The sequence below is a fragment of the Halichondria panicea genome, chromosome 5, assembly GCF_963675165.1.
Source record: "Halichondria panicea chromosome 5, odHalPani1.1, whole genome shotgun sequence".
Lineage (NCBI taxonomy): Eukaryota > Metazoa > Porifera > Demospongiae > Suberitida > Halichondriidae > Halichondria > Halichondria panicea.
The window spans coordinates 1540355-1559968 of NC_087381.1; the positions used below are offsets into that span (position 1 = coordinate 1540355).

The window sequence follows — 19614 nt, forward strand, 5'->3', positions numbered from 1 at the left end:
TATTTAAAATTTCTCAACGCTACTACTGATTTGCTAATATTTACGAAAATGTATGTACTGAAAGACAACAGCAGAGAATATGCTAAAAAGCATGTACTTTACTATGATGCCACAGTGGAATACTTTGGACAAAAACATCTTCCGTATGCAATAGTAGCTTTGTTTGTCGGAGTTTTCATTGTAATACTTCCTATAGTGTTTCTGATTGTATATCCAATGAAATGGTTTCAGAAATGTCTCAATTCTTTGAAAATTCAGCGTCAACGTCTTGACATGTTTGTCAACTGCTACCAAGGTTACTACAAGGATGGAACGAATGGTACCAGAGATTATCGATGGTTTTCTGTGGCATATTTTTTTCTTCAGCTGATTGTATTCGTACTATTTACGTTCTCGCAAAGTATCTATTGTTATTCTATTGGAGCGTTAGTCACAGTTACTCTCATGTTTATGCAACTCTCATTTCAACCATACAAGGAAGAATTCAAAGTGTACAACATAACAGATGCCTTCATGCTACTGATTCTTAGTGGAATGTTTATTATGATAATTGCTGGAGATGAAGCTGGCATCAAAGCTTCCTACTTCAGGAAATTTTCTTATTCGTTTCTAGGACTCTTTGTAACTATCCCCTTAATGTACTTTTTTGTAGTAACTATTTGGTGGCTCCTGGTAAAGAAACAACTCAAAACTTGGTGCATAAGCAAGCTTTGTAGCTTTCGTGCTCAGCCTAAACTCCCACAAATTGAAGAGTCATTTTCAGATAGTGATATTCCACACCCGTTAGAGAATCCATCAGATTACTCATCATCAGTTACCCCGCTGATGCCTTCCACAAGAAAAGATTCGAAGTATGGCTCAGTTGCTTGTGCTGTCATTCCAGAGCCATGATGGTAATGCTAAAAAGCTGACTTAGAGTTTACTGGCAGTATTATATAGTTTTCTTTCACATACATACGACCGTGGTTACATGCAGAAAGTTGTTGTGTACCTCTGTGACATCTAATTATTTATAGCTAAATGTACCTTTCAGTTTGTACATTTATATTATTATGATTGTCCACCTATGTACAACTGCCCACTGACATTTGTATATAGGTGTGGGTATTTGTTGTATATACTGCATATAATTATTGTGTGGGTGTAGATCTATCAATTTTATCAAAGTGAAACTACTACACAAACACGAATGACAAATTCAGGTGATGTCATTGTATATAAAGAGATGAGTAATGGCAAGAGTAGATAAGAATAATGATATGGGTATAATTATAACGCCAGCAGAGGAGGTTGGTCACAATTGTTAATTAATCTTCTAATTTTCTCCGTATAACCTTCAATTCCATGGAAACTTGCAGAGAAAGTAGCTATCCTAGCTAAGCCAAAAGGCTGCAAACGATCATAGCTTTGTACTAGTAGGAAATGATTCTAACAATACTCAGTGACACTAGAAAGTGAGTAGCATAGTCATACTCGAAGTAATATTAAGCAGAAACTAAGATTAGTCACAAAGTTCCAGTTGTTGCTGCACTTTCCTTGTTTCTTTGACTCCTGTCTTAATATTATTAGACTACATTACATCATCTGTAATTGATCTGATTGGCTAAAAACAGTAGATTACATGGAAGCATAATCTACAGGAAGCACACTTATTCTACAGGAAATGGGCGCATATTAGTAAAACCAGTAGGTTTTACATAGGATTGGCAGTGGGTTTGCCTGTGTTTAGCAATATTTCAATTATTTTGACTCATGTTCAAACTGTTCTATCTCTACAGGGAAAGGCCACATCAAGGAACTGGCTAGACAGATAGTTTATTTAGCCTTTTCTCTCTTTGTATCTCTCATTTCACAATCCATGAACATTTTAATGAATGAAATATTGTCATTTTAAAAATTGCACTATTTCGAAGTTTCACCGCTCTTTGTCTGACTGACCATAGATGTAGGAGAGAGGGATTGGAAACGGAAGTAGATTTCAATGTACTTCACATATGACCTCGATAAACATCCGCGCCTCGCTTAATGAGGGCTAATCTATTCCCCAGGAACTTCGCGGGTAACTGAGATTATTGCAAATCTAGGATTTTATGAGTTGTCACTAGTATTCTGTTAAGTTTTCCAGTATCCAGTGCAACTGTGCTTTATATAGATAGTGAATAACCATTATTCAAGCTCTATTTACCGTTGCAACTATCTTCTTCATTGAATTTAGGTAAGTTTAATCTTGTATTGTACACATTTATCCCTTTTTCTCTGAAATGATTAATGTTTAGGTCGTATACTTCAATATGCTTGTTGGTAAATCATGTGGTATCACCCCAAGCCAAAGAAAATTAGTCATACATCAGCTGGTAGAATTTAGTGCTAGAAAAAAGTTGAATTAAAGAGCACCACTAAAGATCCCTTTTTTGGGAATACGCTAAGCGTTACAGAAATTTTAATTTTAGGCATACATTCCCTTATGATTGGTGATCACCCCAAGAGCATTAGTTTTGGATCAGGTGGATGTATAGCTTTTGTGTGCATGAATGTGTAGTCACCTATTTTTACCTCATAATTGTTATTGGCCCGGTAGTAGATTGTGGTGAAGGGCCTGTAGGCCCGAGATATTTAACTACTACAAATGCTGTTTCATATAGCAATACCTCGCAAGCCAAAACTTACTGAGTACGCTGAAGAAAAGAAGACAGAAGAATATCCCTCCTCTCTACACCCCTACACGTCACCGCCCTCGTAAATGTTATCGGCTGTTCCGGCTATATATACACCCTTGTATACCTCACCAGCTTCTCTCCATCTAAGACTGTCTGATTAGAGTGCTAAACTAATCATAATTATAGCTGTATAATAATCATTTTTATCGTGTAAGTTTTTGTTAATGTTGTTCGGTTTGATCCCACTCGTTTTACACTTAGAAAGCAACTGGCAGTGCTGTGGAGTGTTTTTGCTGTCTCCAAGTGTATGTAATTATACTTAATGAATTGGAAATTGAAATGTACGCTCACCAGCCTAGTATATATATTTAGACTACATTACATCATCTGTAATTGATCTGATTGGCTAAAAACAGTAGATTACATGGAAGCATAATCTACTGGAAGAACTTATTCTACAGGAAATGGGCGCATATTCTACAGGAAATGGGCGCATATTCTACAGGAAGTGGACGCATATTCTACAGGAAGTGACAATAATTTGCAGGAAGTTCTCAAAAGTTGGAATGAAATTTTTAGTGAAAGTGACAAGAAGATGACAAAAACATTATAAAAAACACAGAATGCAATAGTTTGTTCAGTCAATATCCATTCTTTCCATGTCCACTGTTGCTTTGTATTGCTTTTTCCAGTTGGGCATGGGCAAGGGGGCCAGGAAGCATCAAAAACACTTTAGCAGTTGCTTGACACTTTCTATTGAGGTTCCATGCCGGTCCAGTCTGCTCTATACCCCCTCCACTCCACCACAGTGCTTCATTCTTCTTCTTGTAGTGTTGCAGAGTCAGTTCTAGCATAGTTCTATGTTCTTTTTACTTGTCTGTTCTTTCCAGTATCTTCAGGAAGCGTTTCACAAGCTTTACTAAGTTTTACTGTAGTTTTTCGTTGTTTTGAAGCCGTCTTCTTGTCTTTTTCTGTCAACTGGTACATGGTGTCTCTCACAGCTCGTCCAGCTCGCACAAATTCAATTTCTGTTGCTACGCACCAAACCTGGCTTTTTATAACCACGCCTCGCGCATGCGCAATGAAGTCCAAGTTAGATAGACCACACCCACTCGTAGAATATGCGTCTTAGTAACCGCCTTGGTTACGGTTAGATTCCCTCGGCTTTGCGCCTCGGGCTAACCGCAACCGCGGAGGTTACATAGACACATATTCTACTCTTAGGTGTAGTCTATCCTATACTTATGTGCCCCACATTCCAAAATGGATGTATAATAAATATATATAGGGATTGGCCACCAGTAAAAATTGCGTGGGATATTGGCTGGGAAAACTACTAGTACATGTGATTGACGTTGTAACGGATTGGAGTTATGCTCTCGTCTGATTTCTTGTTCCCACGCTTTTTTGTGGTTCCCCTGGCCAATCCTAGCAATTTTTCACATTGCAAATGTTTTTCTAGTCGGATTCTACAGGAAGTGGACACATATTCTACAGGAAATGGACGTATATTCTACAGGAAGTGACAAATAATTTGCAGGAAGTTCTCAAAAGTTGGAATGAAATTTTTAGTGAAAGTGACAAGAAGGTGACTAAAAACACAGAATGCAATAGTTTGTTCAGTCAATATCCATTCTTTCCATGTCCACTGTTGCTTTGTATTGCTTTTTCCAGTTGGGCATGGGCAGGGGGGCCAGGAAGCATCAAAAACACTTTAGCAGTCGCTTGACACTTTCTATTGAGGTTCCATGCCGGTCCAGTCTGCTCTATACCCCCTCCACTCCACCACAGTGCTTCATTCTTCTTCTTGTAGTGTTGCAGTCAGTTCTAGCATAGTCTTTTTACTTGTCAGTTCTTTCCAGTATCTTCAAGAAGCGTTTCACAAGCTTTACTAAGTTTTACTGTAGTTTTTTGTTGTTTTGAAGCCGTCTTCTTGTCTTTTTCTGTCAACTGGTGTCTCTCACAGCTCTCCAGCTTGTCCAGCTCGCACAAATTCAATTTCTGTTGCAAACCTGGCTTTTTATAACCACGCCTCGCGCATGCGCAATGAAGTCCAAGTTAGATAGACCACACCCACTCGTAGAATAGGTTACGGTTAGATTCCCTCAGCTTTGCACCTCGGGCTAACCGCAACCGCGGAGGTTACATAGACGCATATTCTACTCTTAGGTGTAGTCTATCCTATACTAAATTGGCACCTCAGGGCTACAAGGGAAAATATGGCTCATAAATTGGCACCTCAAGCATATGCAGTAAAAATGTGTTTTCGATGAATGAAAATGTCTTGCATGAGAAACAAAATGTCATAAATGAAAACATAGAGACAGAGGGTGTAGTCTGTAGACTAGTTCATCAAAAATTCTGCTGTGTGCTTGCAGAAGGAGCTGCTTTAGAGACACTCTGGGAGAGGGCTAGGGCTCAGGCTGAGCCTTGCTCAGTAGCACTAGTACTGCACGCACTGCACTAGGCCTGTTCAGCTTCTGTATTTAAATAAAAAGAAGCCAGTTTAGTAATAATATAGGAGTGGCTATTTTAAGCTTACCTTTGCTTGCCTACTAGCCTGGCATAGCTGAAGAGAGCTGGTCTAGACACCGTCTAGAGCTAGCTGTGTTGTTTCTTAACTAATACATATTTTAAGCATACACTATATATGCTAGGCAAGCCTCTACTTACCGAACTCTCAGGTGAAATAAACAGAAGTTGATTATTTAATTAAACGTACTGTTTTCAATTTCATTCACATGTATATCATATGCAGTCGCTATAATTAGTGGATTTACTCCTACTGCATCAAAATATCAATAGCTATTATTATAGTCTAAGATATAGGTATGGATTTCTTCTATCTCCTAATGTTAACACTCAATTCGCTTCTTATGATTGCTACTGCTAATTCTGTGCCAGTAAAAGCAAACACTGAAGCAGTGGATAACAATACTTGCTGGACAAAGATACAAATACCCTGTGAAACTTTATCAACAACACAAGCTAGTTTAATGAAAGATTTGAGTTCAGAGAAGTTTATTGGTTCAATGGTAATCGAAGATCATGACATGTCTTGTTATCCGTGGATGTTTCGTAATTCAACAAATGGAAAATGTGAATGTAGTAACATTCCATATCGCTCTATACTATGTGATGCTGAAATCAGTAGGACATCCATTCTTGATTGCTATTGTATGACTTACGATAGTGAGAGCAATGAAACTCAATTAGGAAGATGTGTGTATGGTTGCGGGCATAAAACAGATACTGTGTTTTATCTACTTCCAAATAACACAGACGATCTTAATACATACTCTTGTGGAAGAATGAACCGCGATTCAACACTGTGTGGGCAGTGTCTACCAGGATATTCACCACTCTTGTACTCGTATGAAATGAAATGCATGAACTGCACTGGAGAGAACATGACCTACAACTGGATTAAGTACATAGCAGTTGCTTACATTCTTTTAACATTCTTCTTTTTCTTCGTCGTAATCTTTAAATTCAATGGAACTTCACCAATGCTGAAAGGTTTCATTAATATTTCCCAAGCACTTGTTTCACCTATAGCTGCAAGAGCTTTTCTTTTTGTTACTTCAAGGAAAGCTTATATTAGAGCTTTTGATACCTTTTATGGTATCTGGAGTTTGGATTTCTTTCGTACCGTCATTCCACCTATTTGTGCGACGGACATCAGTCAAATACAAGTGCTTGCTTTGGACTATGCTATTGCCTTTTATCCATTGGTACTGGTTATTCTGACTTACTTTCTCATTAGTTTGCATGGCCGTGATGTACGTATAGTTGTTTGGTTGTGGAGACCTTTTCATATGTTTTTCAGTTTAGTTAGTCAAAGCTGGGATATGGAAGGGTCGATCGTGAATGCTTTTGCTACCTTCTTTTTACTATCCTACTTAAAATTTCTCAACACTACTATTGAGTTATTAGTATTTACTAGAATGTATGTACTGGAAGCTAACAGCAAAGAATATGTTATAAAGTATGTACTTTACTATGATGCCACAGTGGAATTCTTTGGACGCGAACATCTTCCGTATGCAATAGTAGCTTTGTTTGTTGGAGTTTTTGCTGTAATACTTCCTATAGTGTTTCTGATCATATATCCGATGAAATGGTTTCAGAAGTGTCTTAATGCTTTGAAAATTCAGCGTCAACGTCTTGACATGTTTGTCAACTGTTACCAAGGTTACTACAAGGATGGAACGAATGGTACCAGAGATTATCGATGGTTTTCTGTGGCATTCTTTATTCTTCAGATGATTGTGTTCGTACTATTTACATTATCGCAAAGTATCTATTGTTGTTCTATTGGAGCGTTAGTCACAGTTACTCTCATGTTTATGCAACTTTCGTTACGACCATACAAGGAAGAATTCAAAGCGTACAACATAACAGATGCCTTCATGCTACTGATTCTTAGTGGACTGCTCATTATGATAATCGCAGAAGATGAAGCTGGCATCAAAGCTTCCTACTTCAGTACATTTTCTCATTTGATTCTAGCACTCATTGGAATTATCCCAACCATCTATTTTTTTGCGTTGATCATTTGGTTGCTTCTGGTAAAGAAACATCTCAAAACTTGGTGCATAAGCAAATTTCGGAGCTTTCGAGCTCAGCCTGACATCCCACAAATTGAAGAGTCATTTTCAGAGAGTGATATTCCACATCGGTTAGAGAATCCATCAAATTACTCCTCTCCAAATACCCCGCTGATTTCTGCCCCCCAAAAAGATGCAAAGTATGGCTCAACAGTTGTTCCAGAGCCATGATTGTATACTAAAGTTGACTATAATTATTAGTATATAGTGTACTGTCTAGTGTAGCTTCCTTTGGCATTTTTGTACTCAGACCGATTTTTATGAAAAGACAACTCGGCCTGGGATCGAAGTTTAAAAAAAAAAAGTTTACGTGTCTTATTATAATTATGCTCGGCGGGGGAAGAAGAAGAGAGGAAAGTAATCCTAAACTCTACTTGATTTTGTCCCCAATTTGATTAGCCTAGGTTTGGCCCCCATATTATAATATTCTTATACAGCACAGAGTAGCCCGAGCCCGACTCCACTACCAAGAGCGCGTATTGACGAAGTCATAATTGTCAGTAGTGGGCTCATAATCACTGATGACAAATTCTGGCGATGTCATTGTCTAATGAGTAATGGCAGTACTCATGCAGAGGAGGTCAGACATGTGTGCTTACATTCCTTTAACATTCTTTCATAATTTTTAAATTTAACGAAACTTTTCCTTTGCTGAAGTTGTTCATTGGTGTGTCCCAGGGACTTTTTTCACCTATTTCCATTCGAGCTTTTCTTTCTGTCATTTCAGGGAAGGCGTACATTGAGAATTTCTATAGGCTGCACCCTATAGCACCTGGAATTTGGATTTTTTTCGTACTGTCATTCCACCTATTTGTGCGACGGAAATCAGTCAAATACAGGTGCTTGCTTTGGACTATGCTATTGCCTTTTATCCATTGGTACTGGTTATTCTGACTTACTTTCTCATTAGTTTGCATAGCCGTGATGTACGTATAGTTGTTTGGTTGTGGATACCTTTTCATAAGGTTTTCAGTTTAGTTAGTCAAAGCTGGGATATGGAAGGGTCGATGGTGAATGCTTTTGCTACCTTCTTTTTACTCTCCTATTTAAAATTTCTCAACACTACTACTGAGTTACTAATATTCACGACAGTATATGTACTGAAGGACAACAGCAAAGAATACGATATAAAGCATGTACTTTGATTATACGAAAGAAATCTAAATTCCAGATGCCATAAAAGCTACCTAAAGCTCTAATGAAATTCTCAATATAAGCTTTCCTTGAAATAACAGAAAGAAAAGCTTTTGCAGATATAGGTGAAACAAGTCCTTGGGAAATACTAATGAAACCTTTCAGCATTGGTGAAGTTCCATTGAATTTGAAGATTACAACGAAGAAAAAGAAGAATGTTAAAGGAATGTAAGCAACTGCAATTAGGAAGATAAAACTAAACTAAAAGTTCAAAGGTCAAAGTGTAGTCTTTCTTCTGAATAAAGATAGAGTGAAATTGAAAGCCAATCACTTAATTTGCAATTACACATGTACCGGTACATGTACTTACAAAGACAACTCGGCAGCAATTGTCATCTCCCATCAGAGACTCCGCCTTCCTCTGGTAGGCTGACTCCGCCCCCAATCGAGACTCTCCACGTACAAAAGAGGGTGGTATGTTCTCAACAAAGCTTGTGTACAGGAATCATCTTATAGCAACTCTCTTCCGAGATAATAGCGTGAAGCTGTAGATGTGTGTGTGTGTGAAGGGGAGTGGGTTATTTTAATTTTTCAAATAACTATAAAAAAAACTCGTAGTCGGCAGGATTTGAACCTGCGCGGCAGAGCCCAATAGATTTCTAGTCTATCACCTTAACCACTCGGCCACGACTACACACACAAGTACTTCCACATCTACTGCATATGGGTGCATATCATAATAATATTGCTCACCAAAGCTCGTAGAAGCACGCTAACGACATGTAATTAGCCCCTCCCATTGCTAGACCCCTCACCTGTCTGACGATGTTCTGTACGAGTCGGTCGATGGTGAACACGACGTAGGCATTGACTCCGAACATCTCACGACACGTGTCTTCATACGTCGTTGTGTCGATATTTCCTGTACATGTACAAGTATGTGTATGGGATAACCTTTGACGTGGTCAGTTCAATGAGATCGATTGCTACATAAAAGCTTGCATGGTTTAGTATATCTATTCGGATATCGTAGACAAAAGTCTACTGAATTCTCTTGTAATTGCGTACATGTAGATACCCTAACTCAAGTAATGGACAGTAAACAGTACCTACCTACAATAAGTATTATACTAAAAAAGGCCTCACTCTGAGCAAGGAGCAGATTACAGAACCCCCCCTCATAACAAACAAATAAAGTACACCAAACAAGGGAGCCACACACCAGTAAACCCAACCCCAAACTAGGGAATCACAAGGTACCTTCTGTAATCTGCTCTTACTTAAAGGGAAGGTACCATGAAAAAATAAAGTATTATTTTTTTGCCTTAAAATGTTCTTTGTGAGATATAAAATAACCTTGATGCAAAAAAATTTTTTTTAAAATTAAAGTTTCTGAGGAACAGGATTGTTAAGAAAGGCTTAAAATTTTACTTCCTGTTGAGGTCAAATGTGGGCGCGGTCAAACGTGACGTCAGAGTAGGTACTAGTAAACATTGAATTGATGCATACTGGTGGCTGCATGAGTCTGACTGACAGACACATGTGATTTTAGCTATGATTTTCAAGCCAGTTGAGTTTTTCCTACTCCTTCTCATCTGTTGAGCATGAAAAAAGCTGCAGTGAAGATAAAGCAAGCGCTGTGGAGCCATATCTGTATGAGCGAGAAAGCCTTCCCATGCTAGTTCGAGTGGTGATGATGATGGTGACAATGAAGGCAGGATAGGAAATGTTAATTGACTAATTAGTATATAGACTAGGTCTATATGTATAAGTATACAGTCATGCAATTGAGTGTGTCAGGTGTGAATGCATGCGGTAGTACGTTGTGTAGAAATGTATATACCAATAGAGAATCAGTGTGATGGATTTGATCCTTGATATGTGGGTGCTACAGATGGCGTACACTGCCCACAAACACAGATATGGTGAGGCAGATGAGAATGAAGTATACACCAGTAAGTTTATCAGTGCGAAAGGTATAACTTTCTTAACTAGTCGGTTGTGCTGGGGCTGGCTTGGAAGACATATAATTATACGAGTTGTTCTACCAAGCTGTGCATGCAGTATAGCTGCGATTCGTAACAAATTTCCTTCTTCTTCACATGCAGGATTATTGACTCAACCTGTATTACGTGTATTACTCTTGAGACAATTTAAAAGTTACGTTTTTGTCAATGTCGCGACAAACGTTTAGGAGAAGAAGATGCTGGGCTCAAAATTAGGTTGTATGGGATTTGACAACAGGGGGAGAGTCACCATGCATGAGTCCAAGCACTTCACACTAAATATCGACATCCTTGGTAGTTATAATTTATAATTTAGATGGGGTTTGAGTTACTATCGGTAATCTTTACATTATTAACACGTCAAGTTTTAGTTTCACTGGTCTTTGCATGACAATGAGACCCTTGCTGAAGTTGTTTCCAACATGAAAATAGGAAGAGAGGTACTGCATGCATATGTAGTCTGATCAGGAGTCTCAGTTGCATGCCGGGTCTACATGCAGGAGTCACGGTATAGAGAGGTTGTCTCTTGTAAAGCATCAAGTATCAACTGCAGCGAGGTATTATAATTATACATGATTGAACAAAAACAGAAGCTATTAACCTGTCTCCGTTCTCGCTTTTCCGTATACAGTGGCCGACCGGGCACTTCTCTATAGGGCTATCTCTCCATTCCATGACTCTGATCTCAGGGCCTCTCTTTTTACAGGACAATATGGCAGTTTATTTCTGAATAACTGCCTTATAGAAAACAGTTAGAATGGCTTCAGACCTCAGATCTCAGCTTCTTCCTCTTTTGGATCCCAAACTGAGCAGCAAGGGAGGTCATATCTGTGAGTTTTCACTGTACACAGAAACAGGATTCTGTTGCTTTTCAGTGAGCTCTGGTAAATAGGACTTGTTTTTCCCACTCATATTTCAACTGAGAGAACTGTATGACTGCTAGATGTAAAGGAGCAACCAGCTGCAACACACTCAACACACACAGAATACATTTTACATGCAGCACAAATGCCTACTCTGACGTCACGTTTGACCGCGCCCACATTTGACCACAACAGGAAGCAAAATTTTAAGCCAGAAATTGTGTTTCTACAGTCCTGTTTCTCTGAAAAGTTAATTTTCAGAAAAATATTTTTTTGTCTCAGGGCTATTTTATACCCCACAAAGAACATTTTAAGGCAAAAAAATAAAACTTTATTTTTTCATGGTACCTTCCCTTTAAAAGGCCTTCTACATGTATACCCAACCTAAACTAGGAAATCACAAGGTATCTTCTGTAATCTGCTCTTACTTAAAAGGCCTTCTACATGTATACCCAACCTAAACTAGGAAATCACAAGGTACCTTCTGTAATCTGCTCTTGCTTTGAGAAACACAGTAAAAGGCTTTCTATAAACCCCTTGAGATGTGGTCACTCAGTTGTACCCTACCTTCCATGAAATTCTTGGCCATATTGAGGAAAGTGGGGTAGTACTCTTCCACTTTGATGTCAGGTGGTTTCCGGAGACCCAGTTGGAGCGCCACAGAGCTCTCCTTCACCTCTGCTGACTCCACCCCATCACCCCCTGAAGGGTAATAGCAAATACAGTCTATATCACATGCACATGAAAAACTCCAAAATCCAAATTAAAGTACAGATTAAAAATTAATGTTCCTGTATGTACATGTATGTATGCTAAAATCAAGGGAGGGAGGGACAGCTCTACATAATTCCGCTATGACAGATGAATGAGAATGAAAAAAAAGTTTCACAGGGTATTTGTATCTTTGTCCAGCAAGTATTGTTATCCACTGCTTCAGTGTTTGCTTCTACTGTTACAGAATTAGCAGTAGTAATCATAAGAAGTGAAGAGAGTGCTAACATTAGGAGATAGAATAAATCCATACCTATATACATATCTCTTATGTCTTATTCTGTATAAATTCATTAACTGATGTCTTGCTTTTAATCTAGCAACAACCTGCATGTAATAAGCAGTATTAAATTTTAGATGAAGTTGATAACAGTTTTTGTATTTCACTTGATAGTTCCGTTGTGATATGGCTCGTTTTGGGAGAGTAAATTTTACTAAGCCTGATTAAAAAATTAATAATTAACTATAGATAATAATTATGATAGTGGTCTCAAAAATTTCAAATGGCGTAATATTATAGCCATAATTATAACATAGTCACTGACTGTGTACTGCCAGCTCAAAATATTCAATAGACAGATAAGTAGTCTATAGTCGGCTACATGTGGGGCATTCCACATCAAATAAAATTGCAGAAAATTTGCTATAGTTTTCGTGTCCATGCATATATATATTATTTATAATATTCTATCTGTAGTTAGCCACAAATCATGCAATCTGATTTGCTAAAAGTAGTGTTCTATTCAACTTAGAAAATCATGTACTTATTTAAACAATCATACTTCACTTACACAATCTTGTAGTGAAGATTAGATAAATCTGATTAGCTATAGCTGGAGACTCATGGTTGCTATGATCTAGACACTGTTTAGGACATGATTTAGAAGCCCTCAGGGCTAGTAGAACCCTCACTATGTTCGGACTGCAACAAGTCCTTTGAGTTTCTAAATCATGTATAAACTTCTTCAACTATTATAATTTATGTTGACAGCATCTTAGATGAAGTTTAATTGATCTGCCCTTAGCAGAAAATTATATGGTGGGTTTCTGTGCTCAAATAAACTGCAAATAATATTATTACTGACAGGTGTAACAGATCAGTATTCCAGTGGAGTGTTTGAGAGTATGGGGGGTGATTCAGCACAGAAGGTGGGAAAAAGAGGAGAATCGACTGTTGACAACAACACACTGCAATGTTTTTGTACACTATGCTTTGTTTTTGCCTCCAAAATTAACTACCGTATATGCTTGATCAGGAGCCGCGGCTACTAAATGTTTCATTTTGCTGGAAGAGGAGGTAGCCTCGATCCCAGGCCGAGTTTTCGCTTTTATAACGGTTAGGCGAACAACTGGGCCTGGTACTAGTTGTCTGCGCATGCGTCAAATTTTCATTGTATATTTGTGGTCGGCAAAAATATTTAATAAATCAATAATCAAAATTTGTACACAGAAAATGCACAGAGTGAGTACACAAAAGATGCACATAGGGAGCTGCTTCACAAAGGCCTGGGGAGTTGCCAGTTGTGCTGCAGCACAATTACAGTGACCCAGGGCAACTTCAGGATGATTGAATGCCTTCAAATTACGTTTCAAAAAGATTTAGCAGGCTGCTGGACTTCTCTGATTCTAGGCCCCAACTCGTAACTCATTGCTTGAGAAAACGTAGATTCTCTTGATGTCTCTGAGCTACCCAGCAACGCTCGAATGAGCAGGTCATACTCCAGTCCTGTGTCTGTGAGTATAGGACAATATTAAAAGAAACCAAAGACGGTTAAACCCTTACCTCAAACTGTCCAGTCTCGTCCGTTAGTATAGCCAAGAGGAGCACTGTTGGGATAGCTGGATATTAGCCATTGCTCCTGTACAGAGAAGTAGACATTTTAAATACGTGTAGATCTATACATATTAAATTTCTCGGTTATAGTGTCATTGTCGACGAGCTGATGATGGCAGCACCAAGTTCTCTAGCTCACACTCTTCACTTGATCCACCATATTAATAATGAAACTATAGTCTACCTACATTCTTGCCAAACATGAACAAGACTTGATAGCATAGCCGGCCATAGGGCCCACACAAAAATATCTGACCTTAACAAGCTTGACAAAGCTTTATACCTCTTCCCTTGTTGTTCAGTCTTCAGAATAAGCTTCAGAGAAGAGAGAAGCTTCAGCTAAGAGCCATTCCAATCAAGTCCAATAATGATAAAACGGGAACTGACTTCTAGTACACGATAGTACACAAATATAAATGTCACGAAAGTGAACGAGAATATCCATTCGTCAGAATCTGACAAACGATTGACGCATGCGCAGACAACTAGTACCAGGCCCAGTTGTTCGCCTAACCGTTATAAAAGCGAAAACTCGGCCTGGGATCGAGGCTAGAAGAGGAGGCTACAATTCAAGAGAGGCCACTGTTCAAGAGCGGCGTTTATTAGCTCCAGATAATTTAGTTTGTCATCAAAAGTTGTTTCCACCTGCATAAACTTGAACTCTGCCATGAGAAAGTCTTTGTGAAGCACTAACAAGCTGCTACTTGTAGCTACGTACATGTAGCTAGCTGCTAGTAATAATTTTTTTGGCTGCCACGTGCAGAAATGCTAGAGTCAAAGTTCACTGAGGCTACTATTTGAGAGCGGCTACTAAATGTTTCATTTTGCTAGCAAGGGAGGCTACTATTTGAGTGCGGCCTTTATACAAGAGCGGCCTCTGATCAAGCATATACGGTATATGCACTATATATAGAAAGTAGATATTATCTTAATACGGTATCTATTAAGTGTATCGAGGGTTATAATCTTAATACGGTATCTATTAAGTGCACCGAGGGTTAATCTTAATAATTATGGTATTATATATTATGTGTACCGAGTTAATTTTAATAATTATGGTATATATTAAGTGTACCGAGGGTTAACCTTGATACGGTATCTATTAAGTGTACCGAGGGTTAATCTTAATACGGTATCTATTAAGTGTACTGAGGGTTATGCCATGACAAAGCAGGTGTATACTGCAAAATGGAATACCTGGTGTGAAGGCTGCTGTCATTTACACCATAAACTTTATATCGCTGCATGCATGATTGACACTTTGATCCCTGGCCGAATGTCTAATAGACCTGCATACAAATTCTCCTTCATTAATTGCACATGCACAAAGTGGTAATGAAGGGGGGCTACACTTCCAATAATATTGGAAGTGTAGATTTGATACAAATATTTTTTATATGCCATTGTGGAGAAAGTAGTTTTCATGCTCCATTTGTATACATTTTATTACACGGATAATTATATATGTCGACTCTTGATGTACCTTATAGCCAAAGCGATGTAAAACGTTAGGCTTAAATGTTGTTTTTCTTTGCCTCTGTGAGGGTCAACTGAAAGCTACTTTGTATACATTCATGTCCAAGACGATAACAATAACTATACCCCTAGGGTATATAATACACTATGCATGCATGAAAGCTCCACTTGCATTGATGTGTTAGCTTGTAAATAAACGTCATGCCCTCGTGATGTACTGTTAATACAACTCTTTTCTTCATGTTGTGTATAATTATAGCTGTACACACGGTGGCCGAGAAGGGACACTCACGAGCGCCTACCGTCATAATTAACCATGTGTATATTTTCTACCATTAATAAAATTACTTGAATAACGTATCTATCGTATTATTTTGATGTCACAGAAATCAGTGGGGTATTTGATGAGGAGTAATCCATCAGATTACCGGGTGTGAAATAGCACTGTCTGAAAATGATTGTGGATTTTCAGGTGTAGCTCTAAAAGCTGTGAAATTTGCTTATGCACCAGGTTTTGAGTTGTTTCTTTACCAGGAGCCACCAAATGATCAACACTGATAATAAAGTGTATAACATAACAGATGCCTTCATGCTACTGATTCTTAGTGGAGTGTTCATTATGGCAATCGCAGGAGATGAAGCTGACATCAAAGCATCCTACTTCAGTACATTTTCTTATTTGTTTCTAGCACTCCTTGGAATTATCCCAACCATTTATTTTTTTGCGTTGATCATTTGGTGGCTCCTGGTAAAGAAACAACTCAAAACTTATAAGCAAACTTCGGAGCTTTCGAGCTCAGCCTGATATCCCACAAATTGAAGAGCCATTTTCAAAGAGTGATATTCCACACCGATTAGAGAATCCATCAGATTACTCCTCTCCAAATACCCCGCTGATTTCTGCCCCAAGAAAGGATGCAAAGTACGGCTCAGTTGCTTGTGCTGATTCCACAAAGCCATGATGGTTGCATACTAAATCGGACTGTGTAGAGTGTACTGTCAGTGTATAGCAAGCTCCCTTCATATAATTATACATACAAGTTGGCGTTTGTGCAAAGTTTTTTGTTTGTGTCTAGAATAATTGATTTAGTCGGCTTGACTGATTGAGCCATACATTTTCTCAAGGGGGGGGGGGGAGTAATCCCAGCTCTCCTTGATTTTGCCCCAAGAAAAAAATCCAGATGATCGAGAGTATGAATCATTGTAAATGGGTGTAAAGATGTAACTGTTGTAATTCCAGCTTTCTAGTAACCACTGTAATGGATGCATATATGTAATCACTGTATTCCTATTCAGTGAGTCAGTTAGAAAAAGCAACGGATGAAGCTCAAAGCTGTTTCTCCCTCAATAGGAGACAGCCTACACCTATATAAAAATATTGGATTGATTGATAGAATGGACCATGCACATGTATCCTGTATTATTGAATGATAAGCTGGCAGTGTACAGTAAATGTTATAATTATGCCTACAGGATAGTAACATAAACGTATTATATTAGACAGTTGGCTTGCCAAGCCTCTACTTCCATACCGCAACGGAACTCTCAGGTGATTCACAAACAGATTTGTTTATTTATAAACTGTTTTCAACTTCAGTCACATTTTTATCATGTGCAGGTGTCACTATATAGTGGACTTACCCCATAGAGAACAAGTCATTATTATAATCAGTCTAAGTGATAGATATGGAGTTCTATTACCTCCTAATGTTAGCACTCTCTTTTCATCTTATGATTGCTACTGCTAATTCTGTAACAGTAGAAGCAAACACTGAAGCAGTGGATAACAATACTTGCTGGACAAAGATACAAATACCCTGTGAAACTTCATCAACCACACAAACTGGTTTAATAAAAGATCTCAGCTCAGAGAAATTCATTGGTTCAACGGTTCTCAAAAAACACGATGTCATGGACTGTTATCCGTGGATGTTTCGCAATCCCAGAAATGGAAAATGTGAATGTAGTAACATTCCATATCGCTCTGTACTATGTGATGTTGAAATCAGCAGGACATCCATTCTTGATTGCTATTGTATGACTTATGATAGTGAGAGCAATGAAACTCAACTAGGAAGATGTGTGTATGGTTGTGGACATAAAACAGACACTGTCTTTTATACACTTCCAAGTAACACGAACAAACTTAATTCAAACTCTTGTGGAAGAATGAACCGAGATTCAACACTGTGTGGGAAGTGTCTACCAGGATATTCACCACTCTTGTACTCGTATGAAATGAAATGCATGAACTGTACGGGAGAGAACATGACCTACAACTGGATCAAGTACATAGCAGTTGCTTACATTCCTTTAACATTCTTCTTTTTCTTTGTCTTAATTTTTAAATTTAACGGAACTTCGCCTTTGTTGAAAAATTTCATTAGTGTGTCCCAAGGAATCTTTTCACCTATTGCCATTCGAGCTTTTCTTTCTGTCATTTCAGGGAAGGCGTACATTGAGAATTTCATTAAAGCTATAGGTTGCCTTTATAGCATCTGGAATTTGGATTTCTTTCGTACAGTCATTCCACCTATTTGTGCAACGGACATCAGTCAAATACAAGTGCTTGCTTTGGACTATGCGATTGCCTTTTATCCATTGGTGCTGGTTATTCTGACTTACTTTCTCATTAGTTTGCATAGCCATGATGTGCGTATAGTTGTTTGGTTGTGGAGACCTTTTCATAAGGTTTTCAGTTTAGTTAGTCAAAGCTGGGATATGGAAGGATCGATTGTGAAAGCTTTTGCGACCTTCTTTTTACTCTCCTACTTTAAAATTCTCAATGTTACTGCTGACTTGCTAGTATTTACTGGAATGTATGTACTGAAGGCAAACAGCAAAGAATACACTAAAAAGCATGTACTTTACTATGATGCAACAGTGGAATACTTGGGACAAGAACATCTTCCGTACGCAATAGTAGCTTTGTGTGTCGGAGTTTTCATTGTAATACTTCCTATAGTGTTTCTGATTGTATATCCGATGAAATGGTTTCAGAAATGTCTCAATTCTTTGAAAATTCAGCGTCAACGTCTTGACATGTTTGTTAACTGCTACCAAGGTTACTACAAGGATGGAACGAATGGTACCAGAGATTATCGATGGTTTTCTGTGGCATACTTTCTTCTTCAGATAATTCTGATTGTATTATTTACAGTCTCACAAACTATCTATTTTTATTCGATCGGAGTCTTAGTCGTAGTCATCCTCATGTTTTTACAGCTCTCATTACGACCATACAAGGAAGAATTTAAAGTGTACAACATAACAGATGCTTTCATGCTGTTGCTTCTTAGTGGAGTTTTTACTATGGCAATCGCAGGAGATGAAGCTGACATTAAAGCTTCTTACTTCAGTAATTTTTCTTATATGGTACTAGCGCTCATTGGAATTGTCCCGATAATCTATTTCTTTGCATTGATCATTTGGTGGATCCTGGTAAAGAAACAACTCAAAACTTGGTGCATGAGCAAACTTCGTAGCTTTCGTGCTCCGACTGAAATCCCACGAATTGAAGAGTCATTTTCAGATAGTGATATTCCACACCGGTTAGAGAATCCATCAGATTACTCATTACCAAATACCCCGCTGATTTCTGCCATTGGAAAGAATACAAAGTATGGCTCAGTTGCTTGTGCTGTCATTCCAGAGCCATGATGGTAATGCTAAATAATAGTAAAGCTGACTCAGTAGATTTTAGCAAAATGTTTAGTAGTGTAACTTCGATCCCTTCACATGCATGTTAGGCATCTTTTAGTTGTATAGTTAATGTGTGTTTATTCGCACATAAATTATGCGCATGAATGTGGGGCTCCTTGTCTTCTGAAATAATGGTGTATCCTGTGCGATAGAGTCATGTGAGAGCGGTTCATGCAGTTTGTCGAGCATTTTAAGAGGAAAGCAGTTTATTGTGTAATGCGCATGGTTAGCTATGGCAGTACTGTATGTATATATGCCTTGCATGGGAGTGTACAGAGTTTAACAACCAATCCAGATAGCAAAGATTCAATCTTAGCTCTTTCAAGCAACATTTCCGAGCATATGTACATGACTGTATATAAAAGAAACCTCAACGAGGTATATACATACATGCGTCCAATTCTTTCTGAGTTAGATCCATGCAATCGCATTCTATCCTGAAGCAGTAATGAAGCCAGCAAGCTCTTGTAGTGACGCCCCTCAAGACGGACCATCTGAAAAATACTGGATTGCCACTGATAGTACTAGATCTAGCTCTCATTCGCCCTAGGGCGCTACTGT

At 38.4% G+C, this 19614-nt stretch overlaps 1 protein-coding gene, 1 long non-coding RNA gene and 1 other non-coding gene across 5 annotated transcripts; all 3 read right to left on the bottom strand.

The window, feature by feature from the left end:
- Nucleotides 1-4916: 4916 nt before the first annotated feature.
- On the bottom strand, nucleotides 4917-12383 carry LOC135336734 (paired amphipathic helix protein Sin3b-like). 3 transcript variants are annotated; one of them, XM_064532590.1, is made up of 6 exons: nucleotides 12295-12383; nucleotides 11838-11972; nucleotides 9217-9323; nucleotides 8772-8946; nucleotides 5200-8693; nucleotides 4917-5137 (listed from the first exon to the last, which is right to left on the bottom strand). In XM_064532590.1, the coding sequence occupies exons 1-4, from the start codon at nucleotides 12302-12304 to the stop codon at nucleotides 8884-8886; spliced, it is 315 nt and encodes a 104-aa protein (XP_064388660.1). In that variant the 5' UTR covers nucleotides 12305-12383; the 3' UTR covers nucleotides 4917-5137; nucleotides 5200-8693; nucleotides 8772-8883. The 3 variants fall into 3 exon arrangements, with proteins under 3 accessions (XP_064388660.1, XP_064388659.1, XP_064388658.1); XM_064532589.1 differs by having other exon boundaries at nucleotides 4917-8693; XM_064532588.1 differs by lacking the exon at nucleotides 4917-5137 and having other exon boundaries at nucleotides 8665-8696; nucleotides 12295-12382.
- Nucleotides 9015-9095, bottom strand: Trnas-aga (transfer RNA serine (anticodon AGA)). The gene has a single exon. It is a non-coding gene; the product is annotated as a tRNA-Ser (tRNA).
- Nucleotides 12384-13426: 1043 nt separating the features above from the next.
- LOC135335764 (uncharacterized) lies at nucleotides 13427-14774 on the bottom strand. Its single transcript, XR_010394610.1, has 2 exons — nucleotides 13825-14774; nucleotides 13427-13773 (listed from the first exon to the last, which is right to left on the bottom strand). It is a non-coding gene; the product is annotated as an uncharacterized LOC135335764 (long non-coding RNA).
- Nucleotides 14775-19614: the final 4840 nt, after the last annotated feature.

Excerpts from the sequence above, each read along its gene's own strand:
- LOC135336734 (XM_064532590.1), bottom strand. Across the intron at positions 9,324-11,837 it reads GGCCAAGAATTTCATGGAAG|GAAATATCGACACAACGACG; the intron begins GTAGGGTACAAC and ends GTACATGTACAG. Across the intron at positions 8,947-9,216 it reads TACAGAACATCGTCAGACAG|CTTCACGCTATTATCTCGGA; the intron begins GTGAGGGGTCTA and ends ACACATCTACAG.